The sequence below is a fragment of the Zalophus californianus genome, chromosome 15 (assembly GCF_009762305.2).
Source record: "Zalophus californianus isolate mZalCal1 chromosome 15, mZalCal1.pri.v2, whole genome shotgun sequence".
Taxonomy (NCBI): domain Eukaryota; kingdom Metazoa; phylum Chordata; class Mammalia; order Carnivora; family Otariidae; genus Zalophus; species Zalophus californianus.
In genome coordinates this window covers 29,044,435-29,062,737 of record NC_045609.1, presented here as the reverse complement: position 1 = coordinate 29,062,737, position 18,303 = coordinate 29,044,435, and the positions used below count along the sequence as shown (strand labels likewise).

General features: G+C 37.5%; 1 protein-coding gene across 3 annotated transcripts in view; it reads left to right on the top strand.

Moving 5' to 3' along the window:
• The window catches only part of CTNNA3 (catenin alpha 3), a 1,953,765-nt gene that overhangs the window by 255,456 nt on the left and 1,680,006 nt on the right, over positions 1-18,303 (top strand). For all 3 annotated transcript variants that reach the window (XM_027595012.1, XM_027595021.1, XM_027595027.1), the window contains one exon: positions 333-452. In XM_027595012.1, the coding sequence (XP_027450813.1) occupies positions 333-452 (120 nt within the window). The remainder of the gene's footprint in view (positions 1-332; positions 453-18,303) is intronic.

The following is an 18,303-nucleotide window of genomic DNA, read 5'->3' as shown; positions in this document are numbered from 1 at the left end:
TACATTCATCACAATTTTTTTTCGTTAGAAGTAGCAGTATATGCTAAAACACAGGTTTTTTTTTTTTTAATGAGGTATGCTCTTTTGTTGGAATGAGGACTAAACGCGCTTCCCATTCATGCAATAATGTTGGTTATACTTATGATATGGTTTCTAATTCTTTATAATCAGTCTTTGTTATTTCATTGAAAGACAATTAGCATTTGTTCTCTCTGGATTATGAATGAGAGAAACTGAGGTTCAGTCTGGACCATTTCTCTGTTTTAGCTAGTTAGGCATTTGAGAAGAATGTCCTGCTAGCCTAATGATTTACTTTTGTTTTTCAATTTCAGTTTCAAAGAACATTTGAGTCTCTCAAAAATGTTTCCAATAAATCTGACCTCCAGAAAACCTACCAGAAGCTTGGGAAGGAGCTGGAAAATCTGGATTATTTAGCCTTCAAACGTCAGCAGGTAGGAGTCAGAACTCTCCTTCGTGGAGGAGATGAACGCTTTATGCTTCCTGCCATCCTGCCTGTCAGGTTTAAGTGGATCTGGGGAGACTTACCTTCTACTGTTTAGGGCAGAAGTAGGTTGTGCTGTGCTCTGTGACCTGCTCTGTTCATACGGCTTCTGAAGCATTCATTGTGGCCCTTGCTTTTAGATGTGCAGTTTGGGGGTTTCCACATGTGTCCTTATACCTCTCTTCAAGAAAACTTCTGCTGGTTTGTGAAGCTGTAACTATCCTTTGACTAAGGGCGCCTCAGTGTCATAAAGGAAGCCTCTGTGATGGCTTGGCCAGATGGCTTTTATATTTGACAAGGGGATACTTGAGGAGAAAAATCACTTGATGACCAGGAAAAGGATATAGATGTACATACAAAATTGAGGGAAAGAATCACGAATATGCCAAAGTCTGAATCAACCTTTAGTTTTCTTGTTTGATCTCTGAAGATTAGTGGAATTTTGCTAAATATGTAAGGGGGAAGGAAAATATACTTTACAAAAGCAAGGCTTTTAGCCTCCTTGTATAGACCTCTCAATAAGTACAGAACAAAAATAGACTTTTATAGAGTTGCTTTCAGAATCAGTATTTTTTTTAAAAAATGTTAGTAATCACTAAATTTTATGTATTTGTGAGGTGCTGCCACAGTAACTAGCTAGCTAATTTTCCCAAGCTGATCTTCACCAATTTCCTCACAACCACTAGGTGTCAGGGTTGTCAAGCTTTTACCTGATTGAATGTTTATTCTGATCAGAACAGCCAGATAGAAGTTTAAATTAGGTTGCATGAAATTCGGGAATGTGTTCAATGATGGATAGTGTCTAGAAAAATGACTAAGTAGCTGACTCGCATGGCCAGCCACCGAGTCCATTATTTAAGTCTTTCCTGTTAGTGTGGCAAAAGGTGTGACTCTCTTGTGATTGTCTAATTCACAGATTTTTGATCTTTTGGATGACGTTTTCAAAGCTGTGTTTCTTTTTTTAGTTACACTTTATGAAGTCAGGTCTAGAAATATTGACTTGAAAAGGGAATTGTGTTCTGGGTTTTGCTTTATCACTGACATTACATGAGCATTTAGCCTTCCCATTGCCCTATTTTCCTGTGAGTTATATTTATTTTGTAGAATGTTCTGGGGTAAATGGAGCATCTCTGCATGTACTTTAATTTATATGAAAAAGGACACAATATCCATTTAAATTTTATTTATTTATTTTAAAATTAGTGATGGCTTACATATTAGCACATGTAAAGGAAGTGCTCACGGTTACATAGAGCTACTACAGGAATCTCCCAGATGGTGCTACTTAAAATTCATACCATAAGTCACTGCTCTGGCCTATGCAATTTTTAGAATAGTTTTGTTTCCAAGAGCCATATTTTACCACTGAGGGATATTTGAGTTGGCAGGCAGTAGTCACTGTCCTCTTCTCTCATCCTTTCTTATTAGCACATTTTCATTGATTAGATTCTTGCATTAGCTAATTGTGAATTTGGAAAAATGTGAATGCTTCAAGGGCAGAAGGGCAGGACTCTGCCTGAATGGCATTGAGGACAGATAAGTAAATTGCATGTGTGAGTGAAGAAAAGATGGGCACATGGGGTGTAAATGTCTGTACACTTACGTATACATAAATCACATATACTGTTTATTAAATGGCAATTATATGCCACATATTGTGATTAATACATTTATGGATCAGATCATCAAATGTTTATAACAATACAATGGGGATAGTTTTATGAGCACCATTTTAAGGTGAAAAAAGGGTTAAGAGAGTTAAATAACTTGTCTAATTAGGGTCATTGGGCTAATAAGACAAAGATGGGCTTCAAATCTAAATCAGTCTGACTCCAGACCTGGGTGTTTCCCAGGTCTCATTCTCAGTACCCCTGCAGGGAGCCAGGCTGGGGGGGTAGGAAGGTGAGGATGTCTAGGCATGCCAGACCCAGGGCTTAAAAATACCTTTGAGATGGACCATGAGAGACGATGGACTCTGAGAAACACACTGAGGGTTCTAGAGGGGAGGGGGTGGGGGATGGGTTAGCCTGGTGATGGGTATTAAGGAGGGCACGTACTGACTGGAGCACTGGGTGTTATACGCAAACAATGAATCATGGAACACTACGTCAAAAACTGATGATGTAATGTATGGTGATTCACATAACATAATAAAAAAAATAATAAAAAAATACCTTTGAAAGTAGGTACCTGGTGAGAAGCAAAACAGGGCTGGTTCTCTCCACCTCTCTTTCTCTCATGCAAATTGTTTAGTATATACAAAAACACAAAAGTATTTTTGAAATAATATCTTTAGACAGCTAAGAAAATGCATAAAACTTTATCTTCACAATCTTCTGAGTTTTATATTTAGTAACCATGGTTCTGGTGAAATTTATTCACACAAGGCAGTGCCTTAAATTCAAAGGGACAAATCCTTTTGAAATGAACTTAACTGCACACATAACATACTGTCAATCCTTTTGTATTACAGAACTGCAGTTCTCCTTATATCTAATAATCATTTTTTTCTACTTGGAAAAGATGAAGGGGAAGTGGAGGGAAGTGGAAAGAGGATGGTAGAGTAGAAAGAAAGTCATGGACCAAAGACTAATGGAAAAAGAGGGAAAGGAACTTGTAGGGATATAGTAAGAGGGATCAAGTGAGGGAAATTAAACTGTACTTGGTTTTATATTGTGTACCTAGAACTCTTCATTTTATTAACCCCCAGGCTGGCTTCCTGAAGGGATATTAAGAATGAGACCTGGAAAAATAGTATAGTAAACAAAAACATTGATTTTTGAAGAATTAAAAAAAATTTCAAAATAGACAAAAAGGTAGGAAAAAAGAAAGGAATACAAGAAGACATAGCAAACGAGGAAGGTGGCAGAGAATAGCAAAGACAAATTTTGTTTACTTCCCATTTTGCTTCCAAATGTAGCAGAGCTTCCTAGGAATTTTAACCAAGTTCTGTACCAAAGCCACAGATGGATTGTTGTGGATTAGGATGGGCAGGGTTCAAAGAGTCAAATTATCATCAACTCTTCTCTGACTTGATGGGATTTGCCTTTTATCTCCAATCCTGCCCCTTAAAAGGCCTCCAAACCTATTAAACACATATAAAAACTTTCTTCTCCTGGAAAAGATTCAGGTCTCTGTAAAATTGCAAGGTCTCTGTAAAATTGCAATTCAGCAAGAAAGATTCTTCCTTATGCAGGATTCTTTGTACCAGAGAATTAGTCATGGTTTGTTCCCTGGTCTAACCATATTTATCATTCCTCTTTGTGACAGCACATAGCTCCGTAAGGACAGAGCCTTGTCTGTCACAACCTTCAATGCTGTATTCTCTGCAGTGTTCACAACAGTATCTGATCCATGGCAAAAGCTCAATAAATACTCGTTGGTGCTCTTGTTACTATGAGCAAGGAAGCATGCCTGAAGTTTTGGTCTCAGGTTACAGGCAATTAGTATTGATGTATTTTAGTATACTTTTAAAATTCAGAAGGGCATTAACCCTTCAGCTTCCTGGATACCAAAGGTTGACAGATGGCCCCTTGCCTTATTTATCATTTAGGTTTTCCCCTAACATTTATAATTTTCCATCCATTTCTTTAAATAAACACAAAATGTTAATGTTACCTTAACTGTGAATTATGGATGACCAGTGGATTGCTTATAATTATTTTCTTGGACTCATTCATTAGATTTTATTTTCTGTCCCTCCCTATGACATTTTAAACATCATTTTGAGAGATTTTTTTTTCCTGGGCCAAAGAGATCCCTGGAGTACTTTGCTCTAGTTTTTTACTTTTTTTTTTTTTTTTGGAGTTACTGTACTTTCTCTCCTAAGTGTGAGCCTAGCTATTTCTTTTCTTTCTTTCTTTTTTTTTTTTTTTTTAAAGAGTGAGTGCTTATACTTCAACAATTCCTTTGGGTATATTTTAAGTTGGGGCACAAGCATCTCTCCATTTTCCTACTGTCAAAATGACTAATGTTGAAAATAGCTTTGGTTGGAAAAGGTGAGAGGAGGCCCTGATAGATGAGGTGATGGATTTTCCAGGATGAATCAGCCTGAAATAACCAGATGACAAAGCAAGATTAGCCTGAGCATCTGGAGTCTTTTTCAGTTTTTACTATCTGAAGATGCATCCTTGGAGTTATCTGCTTTGACTGTTTGGTTTTTATCTTCCTGGTTAATGTTACATAGGAATGGTAATAGTAATGGTAATAAGCTTCAGTTATTATATAGGGCCCAGATTTATGTATTAATTTGAGAGGTTATAAATCAAGAAATTTCCTTGGGGCTTTAGTTTTGTGGAATAAAATAAAATAAAGTTTGATTATCTGTACTCGAATTTAATTCCTTCTTTTTTCTACCCTTAATACTTTTTTTTTAAATTTTTTTTACCCTTAATACTTTTAATAGCATTATAAGACACTTCCCCTTCCCAGAGGTTTATGAAGTCCTTTGTATAAATTCAAGTTGACATTATTGAGTCGGACATTATGTAGACTAAAGTACATTTACATATCGATATGAAAATATGTAAAATTAAAATACTGTACTTAAGATACACATCCATGTTGGAACACATCACATACTCCTGCTCTCCCTCTTGTCTCCCTAAACATGCCATGCTATTCTGGCCTTCTGCTCTTTTCACAAGGTTTATAAAACTTGGTATTCAGAGTATCTAGACCTTTTCTATTTGCTTATTTAATTGCTGATCATTCTTTAAAGCAAAACTGAAGTCTAGCCTCCCTCATGACACTTTATCCTATGACCTCTAGTCAATATGTAGGCTCTTCCTTCTTTGTCATTTTTAGCTTTTATCCATGTCATACAATTTAGCATCTTATTGCTTGTACACTTATTCTTCAATAAGTGCAAGTTAGGGTATGGCTTTGTAGTCAGCCAGATCTAGTTAGACTGTTTGTACTGATTTGGGCACCATAGTTCTTTTTTTAAAATGTTAGAAGAATAACACCTAACTTATAGCCTGTTTTAAGGAAACAATATATAAAGCATAAAGTACATAAATGCTTTAAAAGGAATCAGTATATAAAGAACTTAGCACCATGCCTGGCATGTAGTTAGTATAAGTTATAGTTATTATGATGTTGATTTGTATTATTCTCGTAAGTCATCTTCCATGATGGTAAATTCCATAAGAACATGCTCTCTATTCTGTACAGTTTTGTACTGCACATAAGATTCAGCACTGTTCTTAACGTATCAGATGGAATGTTTCTGGACATATGTGTTGTAGGGGTTGGAGATCTGTGTGACAGAACAACAACAAAAACCCCCCTAAACTATTGATACCTTTTGAGAAAGGAGTTGCATTATTTGCTTCTAATGTGTTTTATGGTCTCTTGATGGGCAGTAAAATTAAGGTCCTGAGTATTGTGCCATGGCAATCTGTGGTAGAAATAGGTCTTAGACCCAGTGTTCTGCCAAATCCCAACTCATGTAATAATTATATCCTATGTACCTAAACTTCCCGTGTGGTTCCAGGTGGTATTGTTCAGCACAATATTGTTCTCTCTTTAGTGATGATGTTCGGGAATGAACCAATGCTTTTTTCTTTCACTGAGCTGAGTGAGTTAATCCCTTCAGATAACTCCCAAACCAGAAGGGTACATAATACTTTGTAGGATAAGAATTGCATTTAAGATGATTCCTTATCCATGAGGAAAAATAGAAATAAATTAGAAAAAAATCTATTTAGTAAGAATGACTACAGGTTAACATCCTTGTATTGAAAAATAAAATTCCAGATGGATAATGACTGACCACATAGAGAATAATCCTAGGCTCACCTTGGAATTCAAGAACATAGAGAATAATCCTAGGCTCACCTTGGAATTCAAGAACAATGTTGGGCTCCTCTGAAATCAATACTTAGCAAAGTAGAACTGAATAGTGTTAGGCTTGTTGTTGTTGTACTCTAGCATATAGAGAAGAGGAAGCTGATGAATTCCAGTAGTAGACTTCAGCAGTGTAAAGATTTATGGCAATAAAAATGTTGTAGATCATTTAGGATGAGGGGATATGCAATGATATTGCACTAGAAATTGCTTGTCTATAAGGACAGTGTAATATAGAACTAACTTCCTATTACATTAACACTAAAAATGGAAGTTGTAAATATATTTTACTTAAACTTTAAAAAGGAAAGTACCTATGGATTTGGGATTGTTCAGATGCAGTCTAAGGAAGAGTGTAATTGGGGGCTAAATGAGCATTAACAGGAGGTGTTAATCTTCTAGAACAATAGTTCTAGAAGCAGTAGATTCACTTCAGTGATTTTTGCTAGATGAACTATGTTAATAGCTCAATTGGGAGAATAGCCTTCCTTTCCTTGTTTTGTAATTAATCCAACTCTCTTGAAAGAGTTCTGATTGAATTACGCCTTTTAAGAGTAAGTCAACCAAAGACTGCTGCATTAAAATTTTCATGTCTACCTTAGATGGTATTCTGTTTCTTACTTGCCCAATGAAGTAAAATGATTATATATGCCATTTGTAAAACTGTTTCTGAAGATCTCAAAGCATTTCAGACATTTAAAAATTCATTGCACAGGTATTAAAAATGTTGACTTATAAGACTGTGCTGCACCAAAGTTCAAATCAACCCCAACATGTTTTATCCTATCCACTACAGATGCAATTCCATTTTTATTCAGTTGCACACAGTTTGTCTCGCAGGAAAAAAAAAGATGGCATTACATTTATTCTTCACTTTTCTGGTACAGAGAGAGAAGAAGATTGGATACATCATTTAAGGTCATTCCAAGTCAGTAACAGATTCAGAATTAATATTCACATTTCCTAATTTCTAGCTTATTGCATAGCCATCTAATCATTTTCACTACTTCGTAAACTAGATCTTTATAGGGTAATTTCTTTTTCTATAGTTATAGTCTGAAGTTAAAAAACCTTATGGACTTTTATGTAAGAACCTCATCCTTTATTTAAAAACAAGTAATCAAAATGATGCATATTATATATTAGTTCTCCTTCTAAAATTTGATTTCCACATTGGACATAATTAATAGTCATGACAAGTAGGTGTCTTCTAATTAATTAGTCAAGTACAAACATGGAGACATCTTTTAAATTCCAAGATTTGCTATTCTATTTCCATCTGTTGTCTCTGGGGTTCAGTTTATTTGTGGCACTTAGGTAGAAAGCTGTTGAATCAGGCATATACTAGCTGATTTTCATGCACCAGGAGAGATTTATTAATTTTTTACAAGGTTGTTTTCTATGATAGTTTGCCTCATGGGCAGCTTATAGCTACTTCATAGTGAGGAATGCTTATTGAAGTAGTTAATGCTTTGTTATGGGTTGTTTTCAAAATTTGCAATGCTATAGGAATTTTAGGGTGCTAAAAAACTTTAGTGTTTGCATCAATATGGCACTTATTTGTGCATGTCTTATATTGATATACCTAAGTCCATAAGATTGTCAATAAAAGTTGGTTATTGATGAGGAATTAAAATCCTAAAAGAGTTAACTCTGAAAAGATATCTTCGCTAGTCTGTTTTGTAGCTTGAAGATGATCTGTCAGTGCAAAAGAGGATATATTTTCACTCCAAGGACATGAGCTGTGGTGGTGTATGATGCAGACTAAAGAAGGCATACAAGAATCAGAACCTTAAACTAAGGAGTCTTTGGAATTCATCTAACCCAACTATTTTTATTTTAGAGATGAGAAAAATGAGGCCCATGGAGATATCCTGTACAAGGCTACACACTTGCTAATAGCAGAACAGGGGCAGTAACAGGGACTGACATTTTCTTTGGTTCTTTTGTGAGTCGTTTAGCCTAAGTCAGCATAATATGTGTACTGGTCCTTCAGTATCTCTGGTTTGTATACTGAATATATATATGGATACTTTTAACATTTAAGTTTATATGTATACTGTTAGATACTGAGATACCTGCAAATGCAGGTCATTCAGTAGTGCCATTTTTAAAAAAAGAAAAGACAATGCAGTAATATTACAATATTTTATAAGAGGTAGGAATTATAAAAATCATCTAATTCAATCACTTCAATACACAGATACACAAATAATACAGAAAACATCATTTTGTTCTTTTATTGCAGAAGAATTTTGATTTCTTTGACAATTTCTAGATCCTGTGTCCTCCAAGCCACTGCCCTCTAAACCAGTGCATCCCAAACTTTATTTTATTTTTAAAGATCTTATTTATTTATTTGTGAGAGAGAGAGCAGAAGCAGGGGGAGTGACAGGCAGAGGGAGAAGCAAGCTTCCCTCTGAGCAAGGAGCCTGATGTGGGACTTGATCCCAGGACCCTGGGATTATGACCTGAGGTGAAGGCAGACGCTTAAGTAAGTTAAGGGCTCCCCTCAAACTTTATTGTATATACAAATCACTTGGGAAATTTGTTAAAATAGACATTTTGATTCAGTAGGTTTGGAGTAAGACAGGAGAGTCAAACAAGCTCCTCAGTGATGCTGATGCTGCTGATCTATGGACCACACTCTGAGTATGAAAGGAGTTTAAATAATAAATTTCAGGAGAGTAGTATTTCCAGTTGTATCTCAGAAGCCTAATACAATCCCTGGAATATAGTAAGTACTTAGTAAATATTTTGGATTTGGGTGATGATCAGATAGTAAGCTTTGTGTCTATATGTAGGACATAGAAGGTATTGCCATCCTTACTATAATATCCTTCATCACAAATTTTATACCTTCCTTTGGTGTTTCTCTGTTGAAAGGACATGCTTGTATATGTAAATATTGTGTTTTTTAGATTACTTATTTCAGCAGTTGTAGAAGTTGTTCTTTGCACATCTTTGCCCCATGTGAAAGAACAGGTTGAATATGAGAGCAATTGGGTCTAAGGTACAAGGAGCTGAAGAAGAGTTAAGAACGTAGTCTATTAGCCCTGCAGTGTCCCCTGTGACTTGGCCAAACTGACCATGGGACCAGCTTGTATTAGCAGCATTTGTTCCAGAAAAGCAAGTTCAAATACTTGCTGTAGACCTGATGAAAATTATAATCTCAAACAATTCTTGTTAAATTTGTGTACCTAAGCTGTGCCTCTCCACCTGTGCGCACAATTAGAAAATATCACAATGACTGTTACTGCATCCTTGTCAGGTGAAAGATTATTGCTGTGGTTCTAGCTCTCTGCGTTAATAGTAGAGCTGGGAGTGCGCCTAAACACTACTGGCTAAAATTCAAAGGAAGTGTTGATGTTGCTAAGATGAGGCCAACAGTTTTGCTGACAGTGGAGCTTTAAACATGCACACACCAATCATGCAGCCTTTTGTAGATGTTAAGTTGTTTGTTTGTGAGAGGCTGATTGCCTGACAGCTAATTTAATATATAATGAGGAATTCAGTGTATTCCTTTATTTTTTCAAAAAGCATACTTGATTTTTCTCTCCAAAGTACCATATTTGGACAGTTTCAAGTTGTCTATTTAGGAGGAAGCTAATCAGCTTTTATGTTTTTTTTTTTTTTATCATGCTGCAAATGTGAAAGCAGTAGAAAACACATATTGAAATACATCTAGGTAAGGGGAAGAACCACCAGAAGATGGAGCAACAGGCTGATTTGCTCTATATCTTGATCAGTGATTTACAAAATTATGTATGCTTAGGTTTTCTTCCATACACTCTGGTTTGAAATGACAAAAAGAAAAATATATATATATATAAGTTAATTATAATTCTTCAGAGTCATATTATAATTTAGATGGGATATCTTTGAATTTTTACACTGTAAATAGCTTTTCTTTCTTCTATGAGCTGCTATTTGTATTCATTGACCAAATTATTAACTATATTTTGGTTAATATTTTTAGTATCACTTATGGGATTTTAGCAAGATGCCACAATTAACCTGTAATATACATTGCATTCTTCTCCTTAATTGCATTTTTATGAATCTAATTTTTTCTTTGTTGTAACACACAGCATTAATACATGCTAATGTTCTCTATATAAATGCTGCTCATATTATTATAGCATCTGGTTGTAACATGGTTAAGTATTTATCATTTACTCCATTATAAAACCTTTGTTCCAAAAGCTGTATGAGCCTGTTAGATATATACACAATTAGGTAGGTAATCATCTGTGGCTGCATCCATACAGCATCAACAGCTGACCTGTGGCTGGTATTCCAAGTGTGGTGCTGATTGTTGATAAGAGGTACTTAGATTATGGGATGAAACTGTTTTGAATATTTTGAGGGCTTTGTGTGTGTGTGTGTGTGTGTGTGTGTGTGTGTGCATGTGCTCTGAATTTAAGTTCTATATTTTGTTTTAACTTTACTGTTTGCTATTTATTTCCTGACTCTGATTTAGATATTGGTATTTATCTCTTTTGTGCTAAGCTCTCCATTCACACACTGGGAATTACTGAAGCCTTTCTTGGTACTTTCACTGGGGCAGAAGAAGGAAATGGTCCACCACATGTTTCATCACTGATAGTTAGACATTTAAGTCTTCATCCTAAATTTATATTTGTAAAATTAAAGGTAATTGAGTTTTGGTCTTTTTCCCAGTTTCAATGTCAGAGTCATCTAAAAAAAAAAAAAAGGCTGTCATGGAAGCTGACACTATGAAGGAAAAATTTGAAGGAAGAATAGAAAGAGAAAAAAATGCATTAATGAAGGGAAATATAAAAAAAGTAGGATACTTTTGACATTTTTGATAATCATGTGTAAATTTAGAGAAACTAAATATGGTAACTTACTCTGGTAAATATTGCAAGGTTTGGGACTTCTTTGTCAGCTTTTGAGTGTAAGCCCAATGAGGCTCATTTTCTCAGGGTAGAGGCATCACTTCTCACTTTGGGTCAGAGCAGCAAGTCCTGGGGTGTGATATGATGTATCATATAAAAATAAAGAGAAGTTTTGGTAAGCAGCAATGTGCTGTATTTTTTTTTCTTTTAAATTTTTTATTGTTATGTTAATCACCATACATTACATCATTAGTTCTTGATGTAGTGTTCCATGATTCACTGTTTGTGCATAAAACCCAGTGCTCCACGCAGAACGTGCCCTCCTTAATAGCCATCACCAGGCTAATCCATCCCCCCACACCCCTCCCCTCTAGAACCCTCAGTTTGTTTTTCAGAGTCCATCGTCTCTCATGGTTCGTTTCCCCCTCCGATTACTCCCCTTCATTCTTCCCCTCCTGCTATCTTCTTCTTCTTTTTCTTTTTTCTTAACATATCTTGCATTATTTGTTTCAGAAGTACAGATCTGTGATTCAATAGTCTTGCACAATTCACAGCGCTCACCATAGCACATACCCTCCCCAATGTCTATCACCCAGCCACCCCATCCCTCCCACCCCCCACCACTCAGCAACACTCAGTTTGTTTCCTGAGATTAAGAATTCCTCATATCAGTGAGGTCATATGATACATGTCTTTCTCTGATTGACTTATTTCACTCAGCATAACACCCTCCAGTTCCATGCACGTCATTGCAAATACCAAGATCGCATTCCGTTTGATGGCTGCATAATATTCCATTGTGAATATATACCACTTCATCTTTATCCATTCATCTGTTGATGGACATCTTGGCTCTTTCCACAGTTTGGCTATTGTGGACATTGCGGCTATAAACATTGGGGTGCACGTACCCCTTCGGGTCCCTACATTTGTATCTTTGTGGTAAATACCCAGTAGTGCAATTGCTGGATCGTATGGTAGCTCTATTTTCAACTGTTTGAGGAACCTCCATACTGTTTTTCAGAGAGGCTGCACCAGCTTGCATTCCCACCAACAGTGAGGAGGGTTCCCCTTTCTCCACATCCCCGCCAGCATCTGTCGTTTCCTGACTTGTTAATTTTAGCCATTCTGACTGGTGTGAGGAGGTATCTCATGGAGGTTTTGATTTGGATTTCCCTGATGCCGAGCGATGTTGAGCACTTTTTCATGTGTCTGTTGGCCATTTGGATGTCTTCTTTGGAAAAATGTCTGTTCATGTCTTCTGCCCATTTCTTGATTGGATTATTTGTTCTTTGAGTGTTGAGTTTGATAAGTTCTTTATAGATTTTGGATACTAGCCTTTTATCTGATATGTCATTTGCAAATATTTTCTCCCATTCTGTCGGTTGTCTTTTGGTTTTGTGGACTGTTTCTTTTGCTGTGCGAAAGCTTTTTATCTTGATGAAATCCCAATAGTTCATTTTTGCTCTTGCTTCCCTTGCTTTTGGCAATGTTTCTAGGAAGAAGTTGCTGTGGCTGAGGTCGAAGGGGTTGCTACTTGTGTTCTCCTTTAGGATTTTGATGGACTCCTGTCTCATGTTTAGGTCTTTCAACCATTTGGAGTCTATTTTTGTGTGTGCTGTTAGGAAATGGTCCAGTTTCATTCTTCTGCATGTGGCTGTCCAATTTTCCCAACACCATTTGTTGAAGAGCCTGTCTTTTTTCCATTGGACATTCTTTCCTGCTTTGTCAAAGATGAGTTGACCATAGAGTTGAGGGTCCATTTCTGGGCTCTCGATTCTGTTCCATTGATCGATGTGTCTGTGTTTGTGCCAGTACCATACTGTCTTGATGATGACAGCTTTGTAATAGAGCTGGAAGTCTGGAATTGTGATGCTGCCAGCTTTGCTTTTCTTTTTCAATATTCCTCTGGCTATTCGGGGTCTCTTCTGGTTCCATACAAATTTTAGGATTATTTGTTCCATTTCTTTTAAAAAAGTGGATGGTATTTTGATGGGGATTGCATTGAATGTGTAGATTGCTCTAGGTAGCATTGACATCTTCACAATGTTTGTTCTTCCAATCCATGAGCATGGAACGTTTTTCCATTTCTTTGTGTCTTCTTCAATTTTTTTCATGAGTATTTTATAGTTTTCTGAGTACAGATCCTTTGCCTCTTTGGTTAAATTTTTTCCTACGTATCTTATGGTTTTGGGTGCAATTGTAAATGGGATCGACTCCTTGATTTGTCTCTCTTCTGTCTTGTTGTTGGTGTATAGGAATGCCACTGATATCTGTGCATTGATTTTATATCCTGCCACTTTACTGAATTCCTGTATGAGTTCTAGCAGTTCTGGGGTGGAGTCTTTTGGGTTTTCCACATACAGTATCATATCATCTGCAAAGAGTGAGAGTTTGACTTCCTCTTTGCTGATTTGGATGCCTTTGATTTCTTTTTGTTGTCTGATTGCTGTGGCTAGGACTTCTAATACTATGTTGAATAGCAGTGGTGAGAGTGGACATCCCTCCCGTGTTCCTGACCTTAGGGAAAAAGCTCTCAGCTTTTCCCCATTGAGAATGATATTCATTGTAGGTTTTTCAGAGATGGCTTTTATGATATTGAGGTATGTACCCTCTATCCCTATACTCTGAAGAGTTTTGATCAAGAAACGATGCTGTACTTTGTCAAATGCTTTTTCTGCATCTATTGAGAGGATCATATGATTCTTGTTCTTTCTGTTGTTAATGTATTGTATCACGTTGATTGATTTGCGGATGTTGAACCAACCTTGCGGCCCGGGGATAAATCCCACTTGGTCATGGTGAATAATCCTTTTAATGTACTGTTGGACACTTTTGGCTAGTATTTTGGTGAGAATTTTTGCATCCATGTTCATCAAGGATATTGGTCTGTAGTTCTCCTTTTTGATGGGGTCTTTGTCTGGTTTTGGGATCAAAGTAATGGTGGCCTCATAAAATGAGTTTGGACGTTTTCCTTCCATTTCTCTTTTTTGGAACAGTTTCAGGAGAATAGGTATTAATTCTTCTTTAAATGTCTGATAGAATTCCCCTGGGAAGCCATCTGGCCCTGGGCTTTTGTTTGTTGGGAGATTTTGGATGACTGCTTCAATTTCCTTAGTGGTTATAGGTCTGTTCAGGTTTTCTATTTCTTCCTGGTTCAATTTTGGTAGTTGATACATCTCTAGGAATGCACCCATTTCTTCCAGGTTATCTAATTTGCTGGCATAGAGTGGCTCATAATATGTTCTTATAATTGTTTGTATTTCTTTGGTGTTGGTTGTGATCTCTCCTCTTTCATTCAGGTTTTTGTTGATTTGGGTCATTTCTCTTTTTGATAAGTCTGGCAAGGGGTTTATCAATCTTGTTAATTCTTTCAAAGAACCAGCTCTTAGTTTCGTGGATCTGTTCTACTGGTCTTTTGGTTTCTATTTCATTGATTTCTGCTCTGATCTTTATTATTTCTCTTCTCCTGCTGGGTTTAGGCTTTATTTGCTGTTCTTTCTCTAGCTCCTTTAGGTGTAGGGTTAGGTTGTGTATTTGAGACCTTTCTTGTTTCTTGAGAAAGGCTTGTATGCTATATACTTTCTTCTCAGGACTGCCTTTTCTGTATCCCAAAGATTTTGAACAGTTGTGTTTTCATTTTCATTGGTTTCCATGAATTTTTAAAATTCTTCTTTAATTTCCTGGTTGACCCATTCATTCCTTAGTAGGATGCTCTTTAGCCTCCATGTATTTGAGTTCTTTGCAACTTTCCTCTTGTGATTGAGTTCTAGTTTCTAAGCATTGTGGTCTGAAAATGTGCAGGGAATAATCCCAATCTTTTGGTAATGGTTGAGACCTGATTTGTGACCTAGGATGTGATCAATTCTGGAGAATGTTCCATGGGCACTAGAGAAGAATGTGTATTCCGTTGCTTTGGGATGGAATGTTCTGAATATGTCTGTGAAGTCCATTTGGTCCAGTGTGTCATTTAAAGTCTTTATTTCCTTGTTGATCTTTTGCTTAGATGATCTGTCCATTTCAGTCAGGGGGTGTTAAAATCCCCCACTATTATTGTAATGCTGTCAATGTGTTTCTTCGCTTTTGTTATTAATTGCCTTATATAATTGGCTGCTCCCATGTTCGGGCCATAGATATTTACAATTGTTAGATCTTCTTGTTGGATAGACCCCTTAAGTAGGATATAGTGTCCTTCCTCATCTCTTATTACAGTCTTTGGTTTAAAATCTAATTTGTCTGATATAAGGATTGCCATACCAGCTTTCTTTTGGTGTCCATTAGCATGGTAAATGGTTTTCCACTCCCTCACTTTCAATCTTGGGGTTCTTTCTGTCTAAAATGCGTCTCTTGCAGACAGCATATTGATGGGTCTTGTTTTTTAATCCAATCTGATAGCCTGTGCCTTTAATTGGGGCATTTAGCCCATTTACATTCAGGTTAACTATTGAAAAGTATGAATTTAGTGCCATTGTATTGCCTGTAAGGTGACTGTTACTGTATATTGTCTCTGTTCCTTTCGATCTGTGCTGCTTTTAGGCTCTCTCTTTGCTTAGAGGAGCCCTTTCAATATTTCTTGGAGGGCTGGTTTCGTGTTTGCAAATTCCTTTAGTTTTTGTTTGTCCTGGAAGCTTTTTATCTCTCCTTCAATTTTCAATGAGAGCCTAGCTGGATATAGTATTCTTGTCTGCATATTTTTCTCGTTTAGTGCTCTGAAGATATCATGCCAGTCCTTTCTGGCCTGCCAGGTCTCTGTGGATAGGTCTGTTGCCAATCTAATGTTTCTACCATTGTAGGTTACAGATCTCTTCTCCCGAGCTGCTTTCAGGATTTTCTCTTTGTCTCTGAGACTCTTAAGTTTCCTTATTAGATGTCGGGGTGTTGACCTATTTTTATTGATTTTGAGAGGGGTTCTCTGTGCCTCCTGGATTTTGATGCCTGTTTCCTTCCTCACATTAGGGAAGTTCTCTGCTCTAATTTGCTCCAATATACCTTCTGCCCCTCTCTCTCTTTCTTCTTCTTCTGGGATCCCAATTATTCTAATGTTTCGTCTTATCGTATCGCTTATCTCTCGAATTCTGCCCTTGTGATCCTGTAGTTGTTTTCTCTCTTTTTTCTCCGCCTCTTTATTTTCCATCATTTGGTCTTCTATATCACTGATTCTCTCTTCTGCCTCATTTATCTTAGCAGTTAGTGCCCCCATTTTTGATTGCACCTCATTAATAGCCTTTTTGATTTCAACTTGGTTAGATTTTAGTTCTTTTATTTCTCCAGAAAGGGTTTCTCTAATAACTTCCACCCTTTTTTCAAGCCCAGCTGGTATCTTTAAAGTCATGATTCTGAACTCTAGGTCCGACATCGTACTAATGTTCGTATTGAGTAGGTCCCTGGCTGACGGTACTATCTCTTGTTCTTTTTGCTGAGGTGATTTTTTTCATCTTGTCATTTTGTCCAGAGAATAGATGAATGAGAGAACAAAATGCTAACAGGTTAACAACGTCCCCGGCAAATATACTCTATTAAAATCAGAAAAGACCTGAAACCCGGGGAAAAGAAAGGGAAAGAAAGAAAAAAGAAAGAGAAAAGAAAGAAAGAAAGAAACCAAAAAGAAAACGATTAAAAACAAAAACAATACAATACAAAAAAAACCCAAATATGATCAAATATGATCAGGCTAGTGCATAGATCAGTGCCACAGACTAGATTTTGGACGTAGTTTGGTCTGTTAGAAAAAAGTGCCTCCTAAAATTTTAAAGGAAGAAAGACTTATATATGTACAAAATAAGGGTTGATACAATGAAGGGATGGAAGATGACTGTAAAGATGAAAATTATAAAAGATTTTATAAAAGGAATTGATACAATAAGAAGTTGTTTGAAAAAAGAAAGAAGAAGATTTTAAAAAAAAAGGGGGGGAGAGAATGTGATCAGGCAGGAGACTAGAACAAAGCCATACACTAGTGATTTAGGGTATATTTTGATCTGTTAGAAGAAACTGTATCTCAAAATTTTAAAGAGAGAACAACTTATATATATATATATGCCAAAAATAAGGGTTACTACTATGAAGGGATAAAATATGACTCTAAAAATGAAAAATAAAAAATGTTTTTTTTTTTTAAAAAGGGATTGATAAGATGTTGGTTGAAAAAGGGAAAAAGAGAAATTAAAAACAGTTACAAAAATTAACTTTGAAAAACTAATGAATCATTGGAAAAAAAGCCATGAATTTTATGTGCAGTATTCCCCTAGCGCTGGAGTTCTCCCATTCTCCTTGATCGGTAAACATCCTCTTGGCTTGCTGGCTGTTCATGCTGATCTTCTGGGGGAGGGGCCTGTTGCTGTGGTTCCCAAATGTCTTTGCCGGAGGCGGAATTGCCCCGCCCTTGTCGGTCCCAGCTAAGCAAGCTGCCCAGGTTTGCTCTCAGGAACTTTTGTTCCCTGCAAGGTTTCCCTACGGCTTTGGAGGATGACAGTGAAAATGGCGGCCTCCCAATCTCCGCCCCAGAGGAGGCAAGTACTTGGGGCTCCGCTCCTCAGTGCGCCCCAGAGAAAAGCAGCCAGTCACTCCTGTGTCCCCGGTCTCCGGCCGCACTCCGTGCTCACCCGGCCTGTGAGTGATTGTTTCTATCTCTGGCACCCGACCCCCTGTGGAGTCTCCAAACCCAGCAGATCCTTGCGGTGTGCTCCCGTGCCGCTCCTCCCGGGGGAGGAAGGGGAGTCTCCCCGGCTCTGCCGCTTGTTGGGTCCCTGGTGGAGGAGCAGTGGCCCGACGGGGCCACGGATCACAGTTTATGGCCACCACGAGCTGAGAGCCCACGCCTTGGCTCCGTCTCTGCAGCCGGCTTCCCCGCTCCGATAGCTGGGAGCTCTGCTGCACTCAGACACCCCCGGTCTTTCTGTGACCCCGAGGGTCCTGAGACCACACTGTCCCGCGAGGGTTCCACCTCCCGCTTAGCCACTGGAGCAACCTCCCTCCGCGGAACCGACTTCTAAAAGTTCCGATTTTGTGCTCCGCGGCTCTATCACTTGCCAGAAGCGGCAGTCGGAGGCCCCCTCCACCGCCGTCTATCCTCCCGAATATTGCCTCAGA